This window comes from Armigeres subalbatus, chromosome 1 (assembly GCF_024139115.2).
Source record: "Armigeres subalbatus isolate Guangzhou_Male chromosome 1, GZ_Asu_2, whole genome shotgun sequence".
NCBI lineage: Eukaryota > Metazoa > Arthropoda > Insecta > Diptera > Culicidae > Armigeres > Armigeres subalbatus.
The window spans coordinates 19305094-19332453 of NC_085139.1; the positions used below are offsets into that span (position 1 = coordinate 19305094).

At 38.3% G+C, this 27360-nt stretch overlaps 1 protein-coding gene and 1 long non-coding RNA gene across 2 annotated transcripts; both read right to left on the reverse strand.

The window, feature by feature from the left end:
• Nucleotides 1–7369: 7369 nt before the first annotated feature.
• LOC134206005 (uncharacterized) lies at nucleotides 7370–10486 on the reverse strand. Its single transcript, XM_062681696.1, has 4 exons — nucleotides 9623–10486; nucleotides 9192–9335; nucleotides 8815–9133; nucleotides 7370–8529 (listed from the first exon to the last, which is right to left on the reverse strand). Exons 1-4 carry the CDS (start codon nucleotides 10484–10486, stop codon nucleotides 7370–7372), a joined length of 2487 nt encoding a protein of 828 aa, XP_062537680.1.
• Nucleotides 10487–16268: 5782 nt separating this feature from the next.
• Nucleotides 16269–16817, reverse strand: LOC134208161 (uncharacterized). The gene is made up of 3 exons (XR_009978524.1): nucleotides 16655–16817; nucleotides 16491–16567; nucleotides 16269–16406 (listed from the first exon to the last, which is right to left on the reverse strand). It is a non-coding gene; the product is annotated as an uncharacterized LOC134208161 (long non-coding RNA).
• Between the last annotated feature and the right edge of the window lie 10543 nt (nucleotides 16818–27360).

Below are 27360 nucleotides of genomic sequence, written 5' to 3' on the forward strand. Positions count from 1 at the left end.
CAACCGAGTTTTTCGGAAAAAGCCTCCATGTCTTTAAAATGGAGGCTTTCGAACGTGTAGACTCTAAATTTTAGTTCAGAAGCATATTAATATTCATATTCTTATAATTCAACATTTTGTTTCAATCAGATAGATTCAATGGAGGATTTTGAAAATTTATTCATTCATCGTTCTGTCCTTTTAATCTTTTCTCCCCCAGCCTTCCATCCATTACGTTGGTTGTGGAGGGAAGGATTCAATAGTCTTTGAGTTACTGATCGCCATAAAACTCATGAACAAAAAGTAACTCAAACAATATTTACATAACTATCCATTTTCTTCTAAGTGTATACAAATATTTTTCTCAAAACAATATCTTTCAAAAGGGCAATAATAATATTTCATCAGTTCCGAAATATTTTTCTTTCTCGTATTTTAAACAAATGCGATACAAATGCTAATTTCATTCATCGTACCATGTTTTTCAATCATGTACCTTAAATATATCCAATCGAAAATCGTTGGGAGGTATTTTTTAATAGCATTAGTACTTGCCATGAGCAAAATTTAATTTAAAAAATATCATATGAAAGGGAATGCATTTTTCTATCCATTGCCGATTAAAACACTTGCCCGACTCTGCCCTTTCTAATGAACGACATATGTAGGAATGTAAAATAACAACATTGCCAATGACAACAACATTGTCCTCTCTTGTAAATGTTGAGACAAACTCAACTCGCAATAAGCGTTTGTCCCAAACTGCAACAGAATAGGACAATGATCGCCTGCCGTGCATTTTGAGAAGCAGTCGGTTTACGATGATGTTTTTGGTTAAATAAGTATCAGTTATCATAGTTTAGACATTAACTTAACCATCTGTTGACATGATTTGTGTTTTACTTCTGAAATATACAAGTTATCGCAGTTTGAAAAATTCTCAACAATTACCTCTCCATGTTTGTTGCAAATAAAACGGAACGCAACAATGTCTTTATCCTCTGCAGATGAGGACAAAGAGTTATCGCTTTTCTCTTTTGTCGCTTGTTTCTTGCATTTTTCAGCGACAATTACATTCCTTGATTACCAGTAATATTGTTTTCTAACTGGATCACCGCCACGAATCGTGTATTTAACCATTATCCAAGTTTCTGAATTATATAAAATAATAAAAGTGTTGAACAAGTACAATTACCGATCAAAAAAAATTTTTTGACTTTCTTTTCAAAATAAGCAAATAAACCATCATAACAGACTCTAGAATGTTGGCATTTTCAACAAGGTTCATCAAAATTAAGTGTTAAATAAATTTTCTGAGCAAATAACACTTTAAAACGCTGTTTGGCCGATGGGAGAATTCAAAAGAAATTGTACAATTGTATTCCTAAATAACAAGTCGTTTATTTCCAATGCCTCACAAATTTTCTTTTTCTTTTTTTTTTCAGGGTGAACATTTTCAAAATAATTGGAGAGGAAGATTCTGAAGTATAACACCGGCAACAACTGACAATACAAAAATTAGGTGCCCAAACCGTAAATAGCTTCACATTGTCACGAAGGTGCATCGCAGAGTGAAAAACTAACCTTAGATGATAGATTTCCATCCAATGCGTTCCCAATTAGCTGTCCTACGTATTGGGTACCGATCCATACCGTTTGAGTAGTTTTTTTCACTAACCAATTGGCAAAGAATAAACAGCTGGCGGATTTTCAATCGGTACTGGTGTTAATCTTCGATGACTGAACAAAAACGACATTCGTGAAAACTCCCAAGAGTTGTAAATCATTTATCACGGAATTATTCGGTGAGTTCGTTCAAATATTTCTATTATTGATGCGAAATCGTGTTCATAGTTTAAAAGCTACAGACGTTGTCCTGCATACAGGGTGTTCAATAAGTTCGAATACACTTTTAAAAAATTGAAATTAAATTATTTCTTTTTCCGGTTGCATTTCATTGAAAGTATTGTTTATAAGGAACGTTTGTAACATTTTTTTTGGAATGACCTCTATTTTGTACTTCTTCACGAGCTTCAAACGTTTCTAAAACCCATCGCAAGCGGCACGCACGGTCTGCATGGGCATTTCGTTCCAGATTTTGAGAATTACGTCTTGAACTGGCCCATGTTACTGACCTTGTATTCGTACAGCTTCAACCGACCCTGTGACAAGCGTGGTGTCATCATCATCAATAGACATAGACCGCTGTCATCATTGAAAAGTAGTATGAAAAAAAAATTGTGCCCGGAACATCCTGGCTACGATTTGGCGATGGGCTAAACAATAGCATGACAGTAGCCTGGCTTCAACATAATAAAAGACCAAACAAAAAAGTTAAAAAGGTTCAAATCCGGGAAGCTGGGAGGTCGCAATGTTTTGTCCAAAAAGTCGATGAAATTGTCCCCATATTAGGCTAAAATCGCAATTTTCGTGTATAAAGGGTTATCGTCCTATTGGAACACGTGGGGCTCATCTCCGTTTTAGCACCGGGCCACTGGAGCCATCAATCGTCCTCAAAACCTCAGTTTTGTAGTACGCCGCAATGATTTAGACCTTCAAAAACTGCTGTTTATGACGCCCCAATCCATTTTCAACGCGCGTAATAAACAAACAACAAGTGACAGAATGTCAACACCACACACATCCAATAGCGTATATATACTAAGGGTATACGATAACACACTTTTTCCTAACGAAACGAAAAGAAACGAAATTTAAAATGTCTATGTTGATTCGGATCGAAACGAAACGAAATATAGATTTCTTTCGAGACTTCGAAACGATACGAAATCAAGGTTCATTTAATTCGAAATTTTTTGAAACGAAACGAAATTTTAATCTTTTTTCCGCGGAATTGCTATTAAATTGGTTTAACATTATGTACGCAATTCTGATTTCACTTTTTCGAAGTCGAATAACTGTTTTGCGACCAAAAGTGTTATAAAAACAGAAGAGGCAAACTGTGATAAATCGCAACATTTTCGCCGCATATACCATTGGCGATAAGGCAATACCCCAGCATTTGTGCCGGAATTCATCGTGGAGTGTGTTCCCGTATCTGATCAATTTTATTTCAGTTCAATTATATATCCGTTTTATACACCTAATATGAAAATAAGGAAATTGTGGGATTTGTCATATACGGATTCAAATTGCACTTAAAACCTTACTTCACTTAAGAATTATGTAATTATGCTGAAGCATACTTCATATTGTCTTGTCAGTGTGGTTTGACAGTATTGACTTAGTCAAAATTAGAAAATAAATGCTTAGATTTATTTTCTTATTTAGATACTCTATTATGTATCCACATCTGCCAGGCGTATACGCAGATAGAGAACTCTAGACCAACATTTGAAAAGGGCGTATCAGCCAAAATGTATTTCTTCTTATTCTTCGTCTACATATATAGCATAAATTGCTCACTAGAAGAATCCTGTGCACTTTTCTAAAATGCACAAAGATATGTAGTTCAAATTGAATTTCACTGACCCATAGTCTTATATACAATCAGCTCGACAAACTGAGCTATTGTCTGTGTGTCCTTGGCATATGAAAATAGCTGTTATGGTCAGTATAAGCTGAAAGCAATCATAAGTAAAGAACTTTGAGCAATTTTAATGATCTTTCAACCCGTTCTGGATTTTTTTTTACAAATTCTATGCGAAGATCTAGAAATGCCCACAAATCTGCAATGTTCCTTACATATTGTGCAAATAGTCAAAGAAGAGGTTATCAGCTTGATTAACTGTACACATCGTAGTTGCTAATCATGATTGGCCGAGACACAGCAAATATGCACAGCTCATAAATTAAATAATATTCTTGGGATACAAAAAAGTTATTCTTATTGTATACTTGCTTCAGAGTTTCCATTTTATGACCTATAACGGAGTCCACTACTCTGATGTAATTTCTAAAGCAAATAGACAGCTTGGATTCATACTCAATTTTTTTTCAGAATTCCATGATCCATTCTGCCTGCGATCACTGTATTGCTCGCTGGTACGATCCATTTTGGAGTCAAGTGTGGTTTCCTGGTGTCCATACCACGCCAACTGGATTGCTAGGATCGAATCGGTTTAGAAAAAAATCTTACGATATGTTCTTCGCTTCCTCCCGTGGAATGATGCCACAAACCTGCATCCATATGGAGAACGTTGCCAACTTCTTGGACTACAAACCCTAGAATGACGACGATCCGTCGCTCAAGCTGTATTTGTGGCGAAAATTTTAAAAGGAGAAATTGACGCCCCATCTGTTCTAACTGAGATCAATATTTACGCTCCAACAAGAATTCTACGCCAGCGGAATTTCCTCCACCTTGAAACGCGAAACGTTGAGTATGGTCAGCGTGATCCCATTAGATTTATTTGTAGTATTTTCAATGACGTTTTTGAACTGTTTGATTTTAACTTAAGGCTCAAATTACCGTCATCCAGTCATTAACGAGAAAGACAGCCACAGTGACAGTGCTCGTACCACCCCCAGTAATAAAAAGCCAACCGAGGAGAAAAAGCAGTGTCCAGCTGGATGGGGGAAGTATTTCATCCAATAGCGAAGACATAATTATATCCGGTGGATGCTTCATTTGGTTGTATTTTGCTTTAGTTTTCAAAAAAACTGCCTTTTGCAACATTTTTTCATAAGAGGGGAAATTGACGCTTTTGTATATAAGAGAGCGTGAGAGTAAATCGTTGATTTCCCCTCCTGGGGAAAAAATATAGCAAAAGCCAGTTTTTGTTTTTTAACTAAAGCGAATTACAACCAAATGAAGCATCCACCGGATATAATTATGCCTTCGCTATTGGATGATGTAGTTTTGAAACAAAAATACTTCTCCCAGCTGGAGACTGCTTTTTCTCCTCGGTGGGTGGTTTTATTACTGGGGAGTGGTACGAGCATGTGGCTGTTTTTCTCGCCAATGACTGGATGACGGTAATTTGAACCTTAACCACGCGGACCTTTCAAGAACGACTCTCATTAAGACGATAACTATTTTCTAGGCAAAAAAAAATTTTTTGGGGCATTTTCATATGTTGTATATTTTAGTTAGTTAGTATATTAAGCCCTAATTGTTCATTAAGACCACCAAAGTGTCAGATAAATGTATACAAATAAACAAAGAATAAACACTCATTGTTATAAGAGCTCTGCATCATCGTGAGCGCTACGGGAAAGGTATCGTTGGTTAGTTGAGAAGGTAATGTCGTATTCCAACATGTCGTTGTATTCCAATGAAACGCACGCGAAACTTTGTAATAATTTTACGTATAGGCAAAACACGACTATCCTCGGTTAAAATCGATCACTGAATGAATCTCGATCTCTTTCACACAATCTATTTCCGCAAATCTCAAAAGCTCTCCCTATCAAACTTTGCGTTTTTCTGCTTCCGTGACATAGCGTTTCATCAATCGTTTTTCTTTCTTTTCTTTTATTTTCCGTTTCACAACGCTAACAGTGTACCCAATATTAACAAAATTAGCTAATCTTATTTATAGTGCATTTCATTTTCAGTGTGCACTTGAAATATTTCACTCTCTATCTGTCAAATCGCAATTCAGGAATATTCTCTTTTTGTTTTGTGTTCCTTTTATTATTTACTCTCGTGCCTAGTCAAGTCGCCTTATTTACTTCGCAGTGAAATCCTCAGTTTTCCTCGTGATTCCCTCTCGTTTACTACATTACCCTTCTGCTCCACTCTATTCTAAAACAGCCATCAAAGAGAAGAAAAAAATCCCTCATCTGAGTAACCTTCGCTTTTGTTGACATTTTTTGAGAATTATCAAAAAAAAGTTGCTAGTTTTTGAAAACAATTTTTTGTAATGCTTTATTCTGAAGTTATCTATACATTGTTCTTTTTTTCATATTGTGATTATTGAATGTTATCGCTTTATTTCCAGTCAAGTCTGCTGATTCACCAGAAAATTCGGTATACAAACTTATCATCGAATCGTTGCGGTCGGCGGATAATGTCCCTTTGTCGAAGATTTCTGGTTGGAGAGTAATTAAGAGCAGCCCTCAATGGAGAATCCGTTTGCGTTCTTGAAATTGCCGCATGATGATTGTTGTCGAGAATTACTCCATCGCTGACTCCATCAGGAATTACAGCGTCATCAACGTTGTCTGCTGTTCCAGCTGTTCCATCAGAAGAATCAATTCTTGAGTCTGGAGGTGTGTAGCTTTCTGGGGCCTTCCTAATTTCCCGAATGTTTCGAGCGTACTGGATACCAGATTTACTCATAACAACAACCTTCGCCCCTTCTCTGGCTATTACCGCGTACCGTTCCGCTGAGAACGTAGGATCAACTTTACTTTTCTTCGTTTGGGCTAGAAGGACCATGTCGCCGACTTGGATATTGGATGGTTTAGCTCCACGGACGGAATCAGCATATGTTTTGCTGGTGAGTTTAGCTTCTGCGTCCCTTTCTTCCCACTCACTATGGTCAGATCTGTTGGCCGTCCACAAACAAGGGAAGGTACCACGATATCTCCATCCAACCATCATCTCAAATGGAGTTGCTCCAATTCTCGAATGAGGAACAAGAGTATTATGCCGGTGGACATATTTTTGCATCGCAAGTCTCCAATTTTCTCCGTCCAATTTAGCAGCAGCTAGGGCTTTTATTATGCCCTGGTTCTGCCTTTCAACAGAACCTTTCGATTGTGGACTTAACGGTATGGATTTTCGAACTTCAACACTCAGTACTTTGAAATGGTGGTCCGTTGTCACTTTGTAATATTATTGGACAACCCCATAGCTGGAATATTTCGCATAAAGCATTATTAGTGCTAGCTGCATCTAAACGCTTCATTTCATTGACACATAGATATCGAGAATAAGTGTCGATGACAACAAGAAATTCACCCGACCCATGATTGGGTACCGTGAGAAAATCTACTTGTAGAATTTCCCATGGCCCATCAGGAAGGTTTCTGCTAACCAATGGCAACGGAGGATTTCGTCTTGATAACTGTGCACATGTGTGACAGCATTTCACGAACTGTGACACTTCTGAAGTCATCCGTGGCCACCAGAAGAACATCCGCATTATTCGTTTTGAGGCGACTTCACCAATATGGCCTTCATGAGCTAGTTGCAACGCCTTGATACGAAGAGATTTCAGGAGAACCGTTCTATCGTCCTTGAATACCAGAGACCCCAGAGTATGCAAATTTTTCTTTGCGCCTCGTACCCACGGAGCTCTGGAGGCCATTTTTTATGTCAATGCTTCTCGAACCATAGCTAGCTCACTGTCTTCTTCTGATGCAACTTCGATATCGCTCCAAGTCAATCGCATGCATCCAGTGTCTAATGCATACAAATAGTGACAATCGTTGTCTTCGTCGAAAAGTTTGTCTTGTTGAGAAGTTGGAATTAGTCTTGTTAAGGCATCTGCGATATTCTGGCACCCTGGAACACGTTCAATTGTGAAGTCATACGGCTGGCGCCGCAGTGCACAACTCTCTGCTCGTGACACCGCTCTTTTCCTAATCTGTGGTTCGAGTTGAAAATAAATTGATTGGCTTCTGCATCCGTACGAACTACAAAACTCTTGGCCAGCAGATAGAATGAAAATTTTTCAACTGCCCACACTACCGCCAATGCTTCTTTTTGCGTGTGTGGATATTTTTGCTCAGCTGTGGTCAGTACCTTGGAAGCGCAAGCGATGATTCGAGGAGTTCCTTCCGCGTTAAGCTGGATTAAAACCGCTCCCAAACCTATTGGGGACGCATCCACGAATACTTCTGTCCTGTCGTTTATGTTATAGTAGCCAAGCAATTTGATTGATGTTAAGGCCTCCTCCTTAATGTATTCGAACTCCGATTCTTCATTATCAGTCCAATAAAAGGAGTCCGAAGTCGCCAATCGTCGTAGGCACTCGGTCTTTGTTGCTCGATGAGGTATGAATTTGTCGATGAAGGTGACCAATCCCAAGAAGCTCTTTACTTCAGAGCATGTCGATGGCCTTCGAAAATGTTTAATAGCAGCGACCTTCTCTTCATTGATTCGCCATCCATCCGGGGTCAAAGTGAATCCTAAGAATTCCGCCTTTTGTGTGCCGAACGTGCATTTACTGTTATTTAGTTTAACGTTATGATTTTCTAGTTGTGCCAGTACAACCGCCAAGTTTTCGTCGTGTTCTTCTTTGGTATTCCCAAAAACCAAGACGTCATCCAAATAGTTCTTACAACCTTTGCAGCCTTCCAGCACCTTACGCTGTAGAGCCTCTTGAAACAGGTCCGGGGCATTACAAAGGCCGAATGGCAATCGCACGCAACGGAACATCCCGAATTCCGTATAAAAATTTGTAAGATGCCTGGACTCTTCATCAAGTTCCATGTGGAAAAATGCATTCGACAAATGGATTGTCGAAAACCATTTTGCGCCATTCAGCTCTGCCAATATCTTTTCTAGGGTAGGCATGGCAAATGGGGTACGAAAAATGTACCGATTTGGTCCCCTGAGGTCGACGACAAGTCGTATATCGTCCTTCCCTTTCGGGACGACCAGCATGGATGAACAAAATGTAGTATCCATACCGTCTGCAATGGGCTCGATAATATTTGCCGATACCAAGTTTTCCAGCCTTTTTTCAACCAAAGGTTTAACTGCTAGGGGTATGTTTGAAAATATTGTTCTGCATGGTGGTTTAGATTTATCGTAGAATATTTTCACTGGTGGAATGTTAAACTTGGGAAAAACCTCTTTCGTTTCTATAGCAGCAATTTCTACAGAATACTGTGCTACTGAATAATAATCCTTAGATGAATCTACCGGTACCTTCAAGCCTAACATCAAAATACTGTATCTAGAAGCAGTTGACCTACTGAGAAGCGCACGACTCTCCCTGACGACGTAAAACTTCTCTAGAAGAATTGGCCGGTCTTCTGTGATGGAAAGGTATGCTTCAAATGTAGCAAGAACCTCGATAGACTTCTCTGTAGCGTATGCTTTGAGTGGGTGGTCAGCAGAGTTTTGAACATTAAACACTTCGTCACTTGATTGTGGAGTCGCGATCAATTTCCGGAACATCTGTTCGGTGAATGTATTCACCTGAGCTCCTGAGTCTATGAGGAAGACGAAATTCATACCCGCCACCTTGGCGTTGATATAACCATCGTCGATATCGCTTGATGCTGCTTGTGTCTGATGTTAAAATAACAACAATGTTAAATTAAAACTTTCAAATTATGAAATTACTTACTCGATGTAAGGATTTTATGTTCTGTGAAATGCTACTACGAATATTATCCAGTGATGGTTGGTCGTTTACAATTACTTTATCATCATTGGCGATCAGTTTTAGTTGAGCGTTTCCGAAATCAGCTAATGCTGTACCTGGTAGTACCTGTTCAAATATACCGTCGTGATAAGCACTTAGTTTTCTTAATATATATCGATGACATATCACTCTACCGCTTTCTTGTATTAGTACAAAATTGATACAACTTTTTTTTTTTAATTTTTTTTCTTTTATTATTTGCAGAATTCAGTAGTTTAACATTTCAAACATATAAATGTACTGTTCAGTTTATGAAGTTCAACAGTAAAAATTTAATTTAAAAAATCAAAAAAATAACATTATGTCAAGTGCATGTCATCGATTTTAAATTAGGATTTAACAATTTCACTCACTTTATCGATTTCAGTAGTGTCCTCTTCCGTTTTTTCTAAAATGGCGATCGTATGTGGCTCGTCACGAGTGGTCATTCGTCGCATATCACCTCCCTCGAAGCCAGCTGGACAGGCACGTCGGATGTGCCCTTTGATTCCACAGTTATTGCAAACTTTATCTCTGGTGTAACATTCATCCGATGAATGAAACACACTGTCACATCTCCAGCACCTCACCCTTGATTGATTTTTCTCGTTGTTGCTGAAATGTCCCCCACGATGTGCTTTCCACCCACCTCTGGGTTTTTGTACTGATCGTTGGTATGGCTTGTTGCGTCCCTGGAATCGTTCTGAGTATTTACGTTGACTGTGGTACGGGGTGGTAATAGCAGCTACTGAAACGCTGTCCGACCTTCCTTGTTTTCGCATGACATATTCCTCGTTCAATCTGATGGACTCTATTTCTCTAACCTTATCGATGAGATCAGTGAAACATCCATTTTTACTTAACATCTTCAGTGCTGTTGTGCGCACCTCCTTATGGCGAGCATGTTCAGCAATGGTAGCTACTATCTCCTCAAACTCCTTTCCATTGTCGAATCCACAAAGTCGTGCAGTAGATCCTACTCTGCTGATGTATGCTAAGTCCGTTTCGTCGGGTCGTTGGGCCATCAAAGCCAGTTTTCTTCGCATCAGCATAACATCCGAGCCCGATCCAAAGTACGACCTAAGCCGCTGCATTGCGTTAGAAAACGGCTTTGATTGTGGATCTGGATCGTTACTGTTAGATTTGGTGTTTCTAAATATCTCCAACAGCTTAATACCGGCTTTCACCTTGAACACTGTGAACCTTGTGTGTTCGTCGTCGATTCCAGCGAGGCTCATAGAGTCAACTGAATCTATACCATTTCGTCGAAAGACATTTCGTCGAATGACATTTAGTCGAATGACATTTGGTCGAAATGACATTACGTCGAATGGACATTTGGTCGAAATGACATTTAGTCGAAAATGTTTTTTTAATCCACTAGATACGCAGGACATTTGGTCGAATGACGTTTGGTCGAAAGGACATTTGGTCGAATTGGCATTTAGTCGAAATCTGATTTTAGTATGACAAATTTTCCTACATTTGGTCGAATGACGTTTGGTCGAAAACAAGTTTTCGAATTAAAAATCTTGGTAAATTTAGTCTAACAACGTTCCGTCGAATGGCTATTTGAAAGAAAAGAACTTTAGCCAATTACAATAAAAAAATAAATGATTTATTCGAGTTGTCTTAAAGTCACATAATTATCCAATATTGTCCAAAGAATGATGGGTCCATAAAAAGAATAATTAATACGAAAACGGTGAATATCCCGAGAATATTTCCGACTGGATATTGATATTGGCGAACCCCTCTAACCGACTACGATGAATCTATACCACATGGTCAAAAGAAATTCAGTCACCATTTCACCAGAAATTCATATGACCATTAGGTCGGAATTAAATTTTCGGCCAATAATAAACGAATTATGGTTATAAGACAATTTCATTCTGAACTAATGATTGTATAAATATTGAGAGAAAGAAAGAGTTTCAATGAAAAGAATAAGAAAACCATTTTCATTCGACCAAATGTCCCTTCGACTAAACGTCCTTTCGACGAAATGTCATTTGACCAAATGTCATTAGACTAGCTGTCAATCAACGAAATGTTCCAAAGCCGACTACGATGAAGTAGGAACATTGATGTCATTGGTTTTTGACAATGTGCCGAAAAAAATAGAGGGTATTTCACCATCAGTACCTAATATTTTGCTATTTCTGTAGGTTTTCAATTTTTCTATAATACACCATTTCTATAATACTCCAGAAGTTTCTTTAGGTCAGGTGAAAAATCCTCATTGACATCCATATTCGTTTCTTCCGCTCTTCCGCACTTCCGCTGAACTTCCTCACGTCGACTGAATTCCTCTTATCAGTTTATCCATGAATCTTGTGGATTATTTATTCAACTTCAACCAAAAATCTATTGACGAATTATCCATTTAACTAATTACCTATTACCAACTACACACTTTCAACATTCGACTAAATTTTCATTCGACTAAATGTCCTTTCGACTAAATGTCCGTTCGACTAAATGTCCATTTGACTAAATTTCCATTCGACTAAATGTCCATTCGACTAAATGTCCATTCGACCAAATGTACTTTCGACTAAATGTCATTCGACTAAACGTCATTCGACGAAATGTCATTCGACGAACTGTCCCAAAGCCGAGTCAACTAACAGGTCCTTCCATTGTTCGAACGTCTGTCGGTGAATATCTCCGTCATCTGTTGGTTTGCATTCGGGAACATTTATGGAGGCCACCGAAAGTTGATTCATCGAAGAGAAGAAACGGGACTGTTCCGGATTCGTTACATTCCGCATGAAGCTTACTTGAAAGTCCTCCTGGTTCGGCCTAGTCATTCTTCTTGCAGTGCTGATCCGGGATTCGTCATCAGATGACAAGAAACGCGACGATTCCCTTTTATTCGAATCACTCGTATCCAGCGCATCGTGCTGGGATTTATCCTGAGCTTCGTTCGGAAGCGATCCACGTGAATCGCCCAAGTTTGTATCACTCGCAGTCTGTACGTTACTATCGAGTGGCACTTCTTGATTTTCATTGAAAATGGTTGGGCCAGTATTGCGTGTGCTTTCGAATCCATTTCCTCTATCCAAATCGAACATTGTACTTCCATTTGAAGAACTTCTTCTGTCATCCGTCGTTGTTTTCTCTAATTTTTGGGCAAGAAGTTTAGTTTTCTCCTTGCTTTTCTTGAGCTTCTTCCGTAGTACCTTGTTTTTAGCTTGTTCGGCAGCCAGCTGACGTGCCATTTCTTTGAACTTGCTTTTCTTCGACTTTGCCGATGGCTCCTCTGAAATATTTTCGTAAAGGAGAAAAAAATAAACCTTAGTTAAGTGCTTACTACGTGAAGATAGGTTTAATTCTTTGAATTTGTAACCATGCGATAAGACATTTATTTCAGCCATGACCATCGCATGGTAAGCCATTTTATTCCGTGACCTCTCACACGGCAAAACATTTGCTCTACCCATGACCATCGCATGGTAAGCCATTTTATTCCGTGACCTCTCGCACGGCAAAACATTTGCGCTACCCACGACCATCGCATGGTAAGCCATTTTATTCCGTGACCTCTCGCACGGCAAAACATTTTCTCTTATCAACACCATCGCATGGTAAGCCATTTTACTCCGTGACCTCTCGCGCGGGATGGCATTTTTTCTCAAAGAAATCAATTTGCAGAAATCATACTCGTAGACATATTTTCTTTAATTTATCTTACCTGCCGACTGTGCCATGTCGTATTCCAACATGTCGTCGTATTCCAACGAAACGCACGCGAAACTTTGTAATAATTTTACGTATAGGCAAAACACGACTATCCTCGGTTAAAATCGATCACTGAATGAATCTTGATCTCTTTCACACAATCTATTTCCGCAAATCTCAAAAGCTCTCCCTATCAAACTTTGCGTTTTTCTGCTTCCGTGACATAGCGTTTCATCAATCGTTTTTCTTTCTTTTCTTTTATTTTCCGTTTCACAACGCTAACAGTGTACCCAATATTAACAAAATTAGCTAATCTTATTTATAGTGCATTTCATTTTCAGTGTGCACTTGAAATATTTCACTCTCTATCTGTCAAATCGCAATTCAGGAATATTCTCTTTTTGTTTTGTGTTCCTTTTATTATTTACTCTCGTGCCTAGTCAAGTCGCCTTATTTACTTCGCAGTGAAATCCTCAGTTTTCCTCGTGATTCCCTCTCGTTTACTACAGGTAATTCACGTGAAAACACTTGGTAAGCGACAAAATGTTTATTGTGAACGAAGTTATTTTGAAAACAAGAAGACGAAAACTGTGTTTCAAATCAATCCAACGCAAGACCAATGTGCTTCGTTTAATAATCTTCTACAACACGATCGATTCTGCACTAAATAATGTGCTCTTCGATGCAGACATTAGTTTTATCACTTTGCGTTCTCCCACACTAGCTGGCGTGATCAGCATCAACACTGTCGATTGCACACTAGTTAAATAAATTTCTGCTACGCGGGGTAGATTTTTATCACTTCGCGTTCTCCCGGACTAGCTGCCGTCCCATGACCAGCAGCAACACGATCGATTCCGCATTCATATTGTGCAAATAGTAAAAAAATATCACAAAATTTAAATTTTATTCATGGAAACACTGAAGACGTTTTATAGAGTAAAACTACATGCATATTTGTCGATTAAGAATGGGGTTATGTAGTAAGCATTAATAAAAAAATTGTATAACATAAAGTTTTGAAAACAACTTTACGATTTTGTTCAGCGGCGCAGCCAAAATTTTCGATAACATAAAGTATGGTTTAAGTTTAAATTTGTTTCGAAACTGCGCGGAATTCCGTTAAATTTCGTTAGAAGCTAGTTTTTTCTAGCGAAATTTTTGTAATTTTACGAAACGAAACGAAATCAAGGAATCAGATTTCGCCATGCTCAAATTCCGCGAAATTCCGCGGAATTTCGTTTCGAACAACCTGAAACGAAATTTTTCGAAATACCGCATATGCTTAATATATACCGCTAACGCTGAGACCAATACTAATACAGAATATGTACATTGGGCTTCCAAACGCAATGATCAAACATTTGTATTCGAACTTATTGAACACCCTGTAGTAGGCGAGAATATGCGTTGTGAACTACCCATGCAAAAATTCCATATGAATCGTAATTTTGGGGTACCATCCCGCATAATTCTGAACTATATCCGAAAGACAACTCAGATCATTCTGGATGATAAATAACGTTATAATAACTAGTATGATTATTGCGCGTTGAAATGATACACTAATCGTCTCATAAACTGTTTCAACAGTATGTTATACTGTAATCGACCAAATAATTATTTGGGTAATGGGCGGTTAAGTATAATTACCATTAAAAAAGCGTCATTTTTCAGTACATTTTTTTCAACATACAGTATGTCGTGTGGTCGTTAAATAATTCTTGTTTCATGCAAAAATCTATACGGGATACTATACGGGTATAATATGACCATAAATGTAAAATCCGCTGCACTATAACCTTTGATGTTTTAATTTTTTTCTGGGTGTATCGAATAAAAGAGGGATCAGGAGAATAGAGGTAATAAACTATACACTGAACCAAAACTTCATCCCGTCAGCGACTGCAAACTGATTTGCTCACGCCCCTTAACGATGTGTAGTCGAAAAACGGATGATAGTCATTCAGTCGGATAAAATCGGGATGATGATGGGTTGAATGATATTCATCCGAAGAAAGGGGGATACGCATTCCAGTTAGAATTAGCATCATACGGTACACAAATGTAAATCTTACGACAATCTGCTGACATGTGAATTAGATCCCGAATGTTTATGCGTGTGGAAAAACAAATATTGAAAAAATTAGTTTTCTCTGTAAATAAATATCTCATTAAAACACATTATGATGAGTGACACATTTAAAAGAAAATTTATTGTAAAATAAATATATGTACCTATACGCGTTTATTACATATTTTTTACATTGTTGGCCTCAAACAACAACACAGCGAAACGGCGATAGAATAGCAAATAAGTATTTTTACAATCGCTTCCGGCGCCGATTCGCTGCATTCCGTTTGGGGTATAACCAAGGGTATAACACTGTCCACTGATCCCTAGAAGCGTTCTGAGCCTTGTTCTGACCATCCTGATACTGTTACGTTGCAGTAACCAAAACCAAGTAGCGTTTTGCGACGCGTCGTGTGCCTGGGAAAATAATGCAGTTTCGTTTATACCGTTTCTTTGGAATTCAATTCATTTGTTCTTAAAGGCTTTTAGGGACACAAATATGTACTCACAATAAAACTAAAACACCTGCCTAAGGTTCCTTAGTATGATAGCGCCTGGAACGTTTCCGGCCCAATTATAAGGATGTGTTGCAGAAATTTATTATTTTATGCGTGATTGCTATTGTATTATTTCTGAAAAAAAACAGATTAAGAGGATTTTACTCTTTTGATAAAAAATGCATCGAAAACAAGAATACTTACAGTTTTCCTTAAAATCGATCAAAAAACCAACGCCAGTTAGAGTATTTCTTCCGTTTGACTTCGAAATTTAAATGTTGATTTTCCATCCAATGAGCCGTGCTCTCGAGGTGTATCTGGTGCAACTTTTGTTCATTCCAAAATCGAATGATCTGTGTTAAGGGGCGGAATCAAAACAACAATCATTCGATTTTGGGATGAGAATCAGCCGGTGTTGAAAAGATTATCTTTCGAAGAAGGTGGATTCTGCAGATGAAGAATTCATTATTTGAAAATGGAAGGATAGGGTTAAATACTTGCGGGAATGATGATTCAGTCGTATTTAAGATTAGGTTTTAGCTCAGTGTAGAGGACGACTGTCGCTGCGGTTCCCAAACATGTTGGGTACCTATCTGTCAAAACGTTCTGTTTTTTCCTTTGTTGACATTTAGTGCCCTATCCTTGCCAGCAAAAGATGTTTCGCCAGTGACGACAGCGACAATCTCCCTCTATAGTTTATTACCTCTATTATCAGGAGGGAAAACAAATAAACATCGTGATTTTTTTTAAATTTCAGCGTTATTTATATTTAAACATGTTTAGTTTCTAATATTAAAAGAATAATTTCAGCTGATACATCACTCCAGCATAGCGTTTTCGTTCATCGGATCATTTAACCTGGCTGGTACAGTTTTTTTCCTGCAGGGAATTCGATGAAGTCTGCAACGAACGTGCGAGAGAAAACTTTAATATCGTGTTTATAATAGAAGTCAAGGGTTTAATCACTATTTAAAAAGTACTTACCAGTGCGCAATATAAGTCCGTAGCATTGCCGACCTTCGGAAAACGAAAAAAATCATTTTTGTTTCCTGCCACCTGACCTGCAAATAATATAACAGAATTTTTATTATTAATTACGTAATCAATCAATTGGGCTATATTTAATTAGATATTTATGGATAACTCACCCTTAAACACAATATAAAACTAGGCCTTCCTCGCCGATGAAATGAAACTGTTTCACTCAAAAAGAAAACATGTTTATTTTTGCGATGGCTGATATGTTTGCTTCTCGTATGGTAAAATGCATCCTGCAATTTTACGACACTAACATTTGTTCCAGAACTGGAGCACATATCTTAATTTTATCTTGAAACGTTATAATATGGTGAAGTATGTGTGATATGCGATGAGTTTATATTTGCCATGAATGATACACAATTATAAAAAGGCACTATTGCAAGTCAAGACCATCCCCGTAACAGTACTGATTCTATTTATTAACGTTTTCTTGTTGAGTTAAACCTATTTTGAACTTCAAAATATTAAACAGTAACAGTCTGTTGTATGTTGACCACACATTGAAACTTGAATATACCGTTGTTTATAATAGCAATTCAACAAAATTATAAAGTCAAAATATAAATCGGTGATTACATGGATTGTAACAATATTACTTAATTCACATGTATCATATAAACCTCAATGGATAATGTTATTCATTATGCGGGATGATACTCTAAATTTTACTTGTAATTATAACAAGGAAGAATACTCTAAAAGCCCGACGGAGATAATAACTAACATATTTCAGGACCAATTTGCGATTTGGGCGTAACTTATTTTGCAAGCAAACATTGTTTCATAGATTCCGAAGAATGTAAGTGCTTTTCTCCAAAACTAATTCCCTCACCTGATAGAGGAAAACTCATTCTATCGGATACATATCGTGGCCTTCCCGGGAAATGCTTGTTTTGGAGGAATTTGCCTTCCAATGTTTGTTTACAAAATAAGTTACGCCCAAATCGAAAATCAGTCTCGATTTGTCGAAGAAATGAAAATTAATCCAGCAAATTGCTTTCAACAAATTAACTGAGCGTCGTTTTGAAGTGGGGTGATTTGTTGACGTGTCTTTAGTACAACTAATATATTTTTATGAAACGGACATTCATATCACACAAGAGCTGAACAGAATAGATACGTTTGCGTACGTTTTGACAGTTTTTTTTTCATGTCAATTCGTACGCAAACGTATCTATTTTGCTCAGCTCTTTACATACGTCCATTTGCGGTATTGGAAAACAGTCAAACTGGAAATAGTCAATCAAATGTCATTTTCAACCTATACATACGTAAAGACGCGAATTATATGATCATTTGATGTTTTATTTAATACTAGCAGAACGGACGAACTTCGTTCCACCTAAAATTGATTTATTCTCTGATTAATTCACGAGTTATGAAGAAATTAGTGTTTCATTTCCCTGGGCCCAAAAACCTCTGCATGCAAATTTTCACGCCAATCGGTTCAGTAGTTTCCGAGTCTATAAGGTACAGACAGACAGAAATTCATTTTTATGTATATAGATCTTGGGCAATGAATAGAAGAGAATGAATAATTTGTATCCCAAATCAGCAAAAGTTACCTAACTTGTAACCTTAGTTAGTAACCTAACTTGTTGTAACATTAACTTGTTTTTCAAACTACATAGAAAATTTTGGGTGCGGCTAAACAAATGATTAGGAGATACAGAAGATAGAAACGAGCTTCAATATAATAAATTACTGTCATAAGACGATTTTAGTACAATTCCATTTAATTCTATCACCTCGTATTACTTTACTTGTATTCCGACTTCAACTGTAAGGTCGTCTTCAGTTTCTCGTAATAAGGTAACAGTAATAAGGTACCAGTCAAAACGATTACTGCAAGATTAATGCGTTTTTTCAATGGTAGTAAAATCGAAATTTCATCACTATTAGACTACTAATCAGTGCAAACTAAGTGCAGGAGATAATCTTTTTACCTCATACTTTATTCCTTATCACTACTTTCTTCTAAAACACCTTCATTTTCCATAAATTTGCGAAATACCTGATTGTCCCTTACATTTTATCGATTTCCAACAATGTACCATTCTTTCATGAGCTCATGATGAAAATTGTGAAAATCTCAAAACATAGAGTAGCAGGATTAACAACACAGATAGAAACACCGGTATCGCCACTCAGTGACGAGTACCGTAAACATGGTGCACGGAAGGTTGTTGTCTACACTTTTTACGGCTGCTGCACCCTGGAAGTAAATGTCATCGAAGTAAACAGTATTGCCAGTAATGTATACCTTGTTTCATCCAAATCGTTCTCACTTTTCTATATTTTTGTCGCTTACCTTATTTTCACTTCTTACTCCTCTTTTCTCACTTTTCTCTTCTAACCGTGAAAAGTGAGTAGTGCGAAGTGAGACGTCTCATTTCTCACTTCGCACTACTCATTTTTCACAGAGGGCAGTGAGAAGTGAGGAATTGGAAGTGAGAAGTGTGTAGTGGGACAAGTGAGACAGTGGTGAGAAGTGGCAAACTAAGCAAATGACCTATTTGGCCAAATGACTAATTCGGTTGTATGACCCTTTCGACTAAATGACTTTCCGTCTAATGGTCTGTTCGGCCAAATGGTATATTTGGCCAAACATCTTTCGGCCTAGTGGCCTTCGGCAGAATGGTTTTCGGCTAAATGGCCCTTCTTTCCTTCCAATTGACTTGCATTCGGACGCAGCTGGCGCCAGTATTGTCTTGCATAGAATATCGGACTAGAAATACTAGAATAAGAGATCGGCGAAGACGTTATCTTGTTTCCAATCGAACCGTCAAAAGCGGTTCCATTTCGACTTGTTTACATTTTGCATCCATAAGAAGCAAGCAAAAAGTTAAGTGCTGCCAGTATCATTTTCACGATTTCATGCATTTTCATACGTTGCCATGTCGACAGTTTTTAACTCCGCCGGTCTCTGGTTATAGGGTTACTATATCGGACTACCAGTATTTACATACTGAGGATGTTAACTGTACTCAAATATCATCGGTTGGCTTTCTGAGTAGTTACAGCTGGTCCGGAAATAATGGAGAGGCAATCACGACTGGTCAATCATGCTCATGTACACGATCGTTGAATCAAAGAGTGTAATTGTCGCTGAAAACTGCAAAAAAAAAACTCCAAAAAAAGCGATCAACTCTTTCGTAAACTCTGAGTAAGATAAAGAATATTGTGTTCAATACTATGTGCAACAAAGTTCATGAGGTATATGTTGTGAAACTTTGAAACTGCGATTACATATTTTCATGTTTTAAAAAGCAAAACTGAACTCAAGTCAGCAGATGGCTATTTTAGTGTTCAAATATTAACAACTAATAAAATTTTAACCGAAAACATCACGAAAACCGGCTACTTCTTTAAATGCGTGGCAAACAATCATTGTCCTATTTCGCTGCAGTTTGAGACAATCGGTTGTTGCGAGTTGAGTTTGTGCTGACGTTTACAAAGGAAGACATTGTTGTTGACATTGATAACATTCGCTGCGTAAAACTCAGCTCTAACAAGTTGAAATTAAAACCGATTTCCTTCGCCGCAGTTATAATTCATCCTCGCATAATACAAATTCTAATGAAATTGAAGCTCGTTTGTCCCAGCAGTCTATTCCCGGCGATTATCGTTTCCTATTTCCGGAACAGGCAGTGTTGTTCTTATTCGATCAATATTGATTGCGTATTTTTCGCGGATTTTCTTTTCAATTTCGGTTGCCGCGTTTGTTCCTGATAGCTTTTTCATCCTATTCCTCGCCTTTATTAAGGATAATATCCTGCGAAATTCACGTTTGTGTGCACACACTTGTGGGCCCCTGTCAGCAACCTTCCGAATATACTTCCTTCTTATCTCAAGTTCCACCCAAACAATTTCGTCCAGGGCTTGAAAAAAAAAAGAACGTTACGCTCATCTTATCACCATACGGTGTTGTCTGTGGACAGGACCAAAAGGCAGAAGATGTTCCCTCCCCGGTCTCATCATCTTATTCATCCCAAGCCGGAGCACCGGGTCCGAAACGGAGACGACTTCTTTGTGTGCCTTTGCTGCTTCTTCGTTTTCTATACATTTTTTATGCGCTTGTAAATAGAATGAAAAAGTCATTTAGAAACCATTTGAGTTCAAGTGCTCTTTACTTTCAACCACCATTGCGCCCGCCGCCGCCCGTCGCCACCAGCATCGACCGACCTGCTTCCATTCATGATCCGCCTGACTATATTACACGTGATGTCGGTCTGGCCTCCGGACCCAAATAGAGTTTCAAATGTTTTCGTCCTTGCCCACCCTACCGCACCGGTACGCCATAGAGTGCAAACGGTGTCGTCCGATGTGATACCGGCGAGCGGGACTCCCCCACCGGACGACATTACCTACTCGCCTTCAATCCCTGCTTTGACCGCAAATCTGACCAACTACGTGAACGCATCCATCGGCCACATTCAGCAACTTGATACCGGGTGACAGGGACCATTTTCTGTTCCACTCTGTATCGCTCTCTTTTTCGCTCTTAGGGCCGGGAAATTTAAATATTGGCTTTTAAATGATGAATTCAAGTGGATGAGCTTTCTCGGTCGGTGGCCACCCACTACACCCTCTCATCGCTCGCTCGAATGCAGGAAAAACTCATAGTGAAACAGTTTTTGCACCATGGGCGTAGATGGAGTCTGCTCTACAGGGGATCCCTAACGAGAATGTTGCGTATTTTGATGAAATTTCGTTAAAAAAGATTTTAGTTTCATTGAATTTCAAAGTCAATTTTGTCCTGAATTCATGGTTGGGGTTACAAGCTCAGTATTCGTCTGCCGTCTATGCCTCATCCCGGTAATCAGCAAGAAGACATCGTTATCCGCATCTAGTTCCACTTTGGTCCAAGGTCCAAGGTTTAAGATAATGAAAGATCAGCTGGCAATGGTGACAAAATTCATTAAAAAATAGACACTTCTGTATACCATTCCGAAATCGATCAACAATTATTAAACACAATAAGACTTTTGCGTTTATCTAAGACAGGCTCACTGCCGCTAACCGCAAGTCAGACTTATCTGGATAAAGCGTCCATATATAGATAAGTCTGACTTGCGGCTAGCGGCAACTCAGGCTTGTATAACACTTAACGGAGTATATCATTATCATTAACATTTAGTGAAAGAAAAGGGATGTAGACCAAGATACTCAATCTTAGATTGCGTAATATCAGGATGGACTGGGTTGGGATTTAGTTTTGTGGCATTTTAGCTGCTCATCCAGGTATTTGACGTCAATCGCGGTATTGCGTAGCGTCATGCTCGAGTTGTGGTTCGTCAGGAAGCTTCTTGTGGATGGCTAGAGCTACATGATACACGGAATAATAAAACAGAGAAGACGAAATAAGATAAAGAAGTTTATTTGGTTAGAATAAAGCTGATGACAGTAGAGCTGCCTTTTTGAATGCCCCTGCACACCACTTGGACTCAACTGAACAGACGCAAAACCTTAGCCGTTGACAACAGCACTCAGCCACCGTCTCATATCCCAGGTCCCGGGACGAACAAAGCAACAATTCTCACACTTCCAACTGGTTTAGCGTAATATTCGCTGGGTCTCATAATGAATCTACTCAGCCGAGTAAAGATCGAGAAATCCGTCGAAAAAAGCGTCGCAACAAAACTCAGCAAACTGAATCTCACTTCTCACTTCATTCTCACATTCTTCATTCTCACTTCAAATCCAATCCACATCCAATTTAAATCCAATTTAAATCCAATCCAAATCCAATCCAAATCCAATCCAAATCCAATCCAAATAAAAATCTAATCCAAATAAAAATCTAATCCAAATCCAATCTAAATTCAATCCAAATCCAATTCAAATCCAATCTGAATCCAATCCAAATCCAATCCAAATCCAATCCAAATCCAATCCAAATCCAATCCAAATCCAATCCAAATCCAATCCAAATCCAATCCAAATCCAATCCAAATCCAATCCAAATCCAATCCAAATCCAATCCAAATCCAATCAAATCAATCCAAATCAATCCAAATCAATCCAAATCAATCCAAATCAATCAAATCCAATCCAAACCAATCAAACCAATCCAAACCAATCCAAATCCAATCCAAATCAATCAAATCAATCCAAATCAATCCAAATCCAATCCAAATCAATCAAATCAATCCAAACCAATCCAAACCAATCCAAATCCAATCAAACCAATCCAAATCAATCCAAATCCAATCCAAACCAATCCAAATCAATCCAAATCAATCCAAACCAATCCAAACCAATCCAAACCAATCCAAATCCAATCCAAATCCAATCAAATCCAATCAAATCAATCCAAATCAATCCAAATCCAATCCAAACCAATCCAAATCCAATCCAAACCAATCCAAACCAATCCAAATCAATCCAAATCAATCCAAACCAATCCAAATCAATCCAAACCAATCCAAACCAATCAAACCAATCCAAACCAATCAAACCAATCCAAACCAATCCAAACCAATCCAAATCCAATCCAAACCAATCCAAATCAACCAAACCAATCCAAACCAATCCAAACCAATCAAACCAATCCAAACCAATCCAAACCAATCCAAACCAATCAAATCCAATCAAATCCAATCCAAACCAATCCAAATCCAATCCAAACCAATCCAAACCAATCCAAACCAATCCAAACCAATCCAAATCCAATCCAAACCAATCCAAACCAATCCAAATCCAATCAAATCAATCCAAATCCAATCCAAATCCAATCAAACCAATCCAAACCAATCCAAACCAATCCAAATCAATCCAAACCAATCAAACCAATCCAAATCAATCCAAATCCAATCCAAACCAATCCAAATCCAATCCAAACCAACCAAACCAATCAAATCCAATCCAAACCAATCAAATCCAATCCAAACCAATCCAAATCAATCAAATCCAATCCAAATCAATCCAAATCCAATCCAAATCCAATCCAAACCAATCCAAACCAATCCAAATCAATCCAACCAATCCAAATCAAATCAAATCAATCCAAACCAATCCAAATCCAACCAAATCAATCCAAATCAAATCCAAACCAATCCAAACCAATCCAAACCAATCCAAACCAATCCAAATCCAATCCAAACCAATCCAAACCAATCCAAACCAATCCAAATCAATCAAATCCAATCCAAACCAATCCAAATCCAATCCAAACCAATCCAAACCAATCCAAATCCAATCCAAACCAATCAAACCAATCCAAATCCAATCCAAACCAATCCAAATCCAATCCAAACCAATCCAAACCAATCCAAACCAATCCAAACCAATCCAAATCCAATCCAAATCAACCAAATCAATCCAAATCCAATCCAAATCCAATCCAATCCAATCCAAACCAATCCAAATCCAATCCAAACCAATCCAAACCAATCCAAATCCAATCCAAACCAATCCAAATCCAATCAAACCAATCCAAATCCAATCCAAACCAATCCAAATCCAACCAAACCAATCCAAATCAAACCAAATCCAATCCAAACCAATCCAAACCAATCCAAATCCAATCCAAACCAACCAAATCCAATCCAAACCAATCCAAACCAATCCAAATCCAATCCAAACCAATCCAAACCAATCCAAACCAATCCAAACCAATCCAAACCAATCCAAACCAATCCAAACCAATCAAATCCAATCCAAACCAATCCAAACCAATCCAAACCAATCCAAACCAATCCAAACCAATCCAAACCAATCCAAACCAATCAAATCCAATCAAATCCAATCCAAACCAATCAAATCCAATCCAAACCAATCCAAACCAATCCAAACCAATCCAAACCAATCCAAATCCAACCAAACCAATCCGAATCCAATCCAATTTAAGACCAATCCAAATAAAATCCAATAATCCAATCCAAATCCAATCCAAATCCAGTCCAAATCCAATCCAAACCAATCCAAATCCAATCCAAAACCAATCCAAACCAATCCAAATCCAATCAAACCAATCCAAATCCAATCCAAACCAATCCAAACCAATCAAACCAATCCAAACCAATCCAAACCAATCCAAACCAATCCAAACCAATCAAACCAATCCAAACCAATCCAAATCAATCCAAACCAATCCAAATCCAATCCAAATCAATCCAAACCAATCCAAACCAATCCAAACCAACCAAATCCAATCCAAACCAATCCAAACCAATCAAATCCAATCCAAACCAATCCAAACCAATCCAAACCAATCCAAATCAATCAATCCAACCAATCCAAACCAATCCAATCCAAATCCAATCCAATCCAATCCAATCCAAATCCAATCCAAATCCAATCCAATCCAAATCCAATCCAAATCCAATCCAAATCCAATCCAAATCCAATCCAAATCCAATCCAAATCCGATCCAAAACCAATCCAAATCCAAATCCCATCCAAATCCAAATCCAATCCAAATCCAATCCAAATCCAATCCAAATCCAATCCAAATCCAATCCAAATCCAATCCAAATCCAATCCAAATCCAATTCAATCCAAATCCGATCCAAAACCAATCCAAATCCAAATCCCATCCAAATTCAATCCAAATCCAAACCGATGCTGGGTCATTAGGCCGAATGGCCATTAGGCCAAATGAGAACAGTGGAGTGAGAAGTGAATTGTGCGAAGTGAGGAAGAAGTAAAACAGAAGAAGGAAGAAGAAAGAAAGAATAAGAAGAAAGGAAGGAAGAAAGAAGGAAGAAAACGGAAGAAAGAAGAAGGAAGAAGAAAGAAGGTAGAAAGAGAAGGGAAGAATCTAAAAGGAAGAAGGAAGAACGATAAAGAAGAAGGATGAAGGAAGAAGGAAGAAAGAAGAAGGAAGAAGGAAGGAGGAAGAAGTAAGAAGGAAGAAAGAAGAAAGAAGAAGGAAGAAAGAAGAAGGAAGAAAGAACAAAGAAGAAGGAAGAAGAAAGAAGGAAGTAGGAAGAAGTAATAAGGAGGCAGATAGAAGCAAGAAAGGATAAAGATGAAGGAAGAAAGAAGAAGGAAAAAAGAAGGAGGAAGGAATAAAGAATAAGGAAGAAGACAGAAAGAAAAAGGAAGAAGAAAGAAGATGGAAGGAAGAAGGCTGAGGGAAGGAGGAAGAAAGAAGAAGGAAGAAGAAAGAAGAAATGAAGAATAAGAAAGAAAGAAGAAGGTAGAAGAGAGAAAAAAGCGAAGAAAGAAAATGAAGAAGAAATAAGGAGGAAGAAAGAAGGAATAATTGAGAAGGAAGAAGAGAAAGGAATAAACAACAAGATCAAAAGAACCAACAAGAAAGGAAGAAAAAGAAAGATAAATAAAAGTAGAAGTAAGAAGGGAGAAAGAAGAAGGAAACAAGAAGAAGAAAGTAGAAGGGTGGGGAAAAGAAGAAAGTAGGAATAGGAAGAAGGAAGAGGAATAAGGAAGAAGGAAGAACAAATAAAAAAGAAGAATGAAGGAAGAATAATGCAGATAGAAGAAGGAAGAAGTGAGAAGAAATAAGTAACATAGAAGAAGGAAATAAGAAGGAGAAAGAAGAGCGAAAAAAAGGAAGAAGAATAAAAAAGACAGACAGATAGAAGAAGGAAGAAGCAAGAATGGAGAAGGAAGAAGGGGTTAGGTGAAGAAAGAACTTTTCAATTTTTGCTACTTTTTGGTAATTCGGCCTAATGGCCATTCGGGCTAGTGACCATTCGGTCTAATGACTTTCGGCCAAATGGCCTTCGGCCTAACGGCATTCGGCCAAATGGCCTGACACCGCCAACACCCCACCAAATCGAGTTAAGTATGAGACAAAGGATACGGCCTTACTATGGAGGTCGAAATACGTATCTGTAAAGCTATCCTATTAATGACCCTGTCGAGGAGACCTCTAACCTCAAAGCTATCCAGCATTCCAACAATTGTTTAAAAAAAATTGAAGCTAAAGGTAAATAACAACAAATGTGAAGCAACGTTCTTCGCCAGATTCAGTAGTGTAGGAGAGCTCTCAAAAATTGTTTCGTCTTGTTGTGATGACTGATTTTGTGCATTGCGATTGGCTTGAGTCAGCTACTCTCCAACTTCTCCGAGAGTTCCTTCTCAGCTATACCATGGAGACCTCGCATCAAAGCCTTGAGCGGCTGCGTGCCAGGGGGGTCTTAAGTCGACTGAATTTTAGATCTAAAATTCATATTTTTATAAATCAAGCAACTTCATTACTGGTTTGCGGTGGTTCGTGGCGGCAGTCATTACCTTAAACGCTCCCCCAGACCAAAGAGATTTCATCGCCGCGACAGTGACAATGACAACTAGTCGCCGCGACGTCGGTGGTAGCAGATAACGGATAATGCAGTATTGGGAGTAAGTAATTGTAAGATACACTCCCCCCACAATTATGGAACACTTTTGCCAAACAGCAAAAATTTCACATTAAATTTACTATTACCAATGATAATGAATTCCTATCAGCCATATTAGTTATCTACCTTTCAACCTATCATAGTTTTAACTGCTTTAAATGCTTAAAATGCTTCAAATTTGATTTGTTAAAAAAAAGATTTGTTCAGTGTTCCATAATATTAAAAAAGAAATCTGACCCTCAACCCATCTCCAGCTACGCCAACGCTCCGGACCGAGCCCAAATGGAACTGAATCCGAAAGTGGGACACGTTTAGTCATTTCCCGGCTTGACAGTTTTGTGTGCGAAAAAGATCAGGAAGCGAAACGGGATTGAGCGAAGACTATGCATGGGGAAAATGGAACGCACGGTATCGCAGCAGATGGCGGGGTAGAGACCGTGGTAGTGCAGGGATAGTTTGCCGGATGTTTTCATCGCAGCATGGAACCCGACTACTGCACGGTG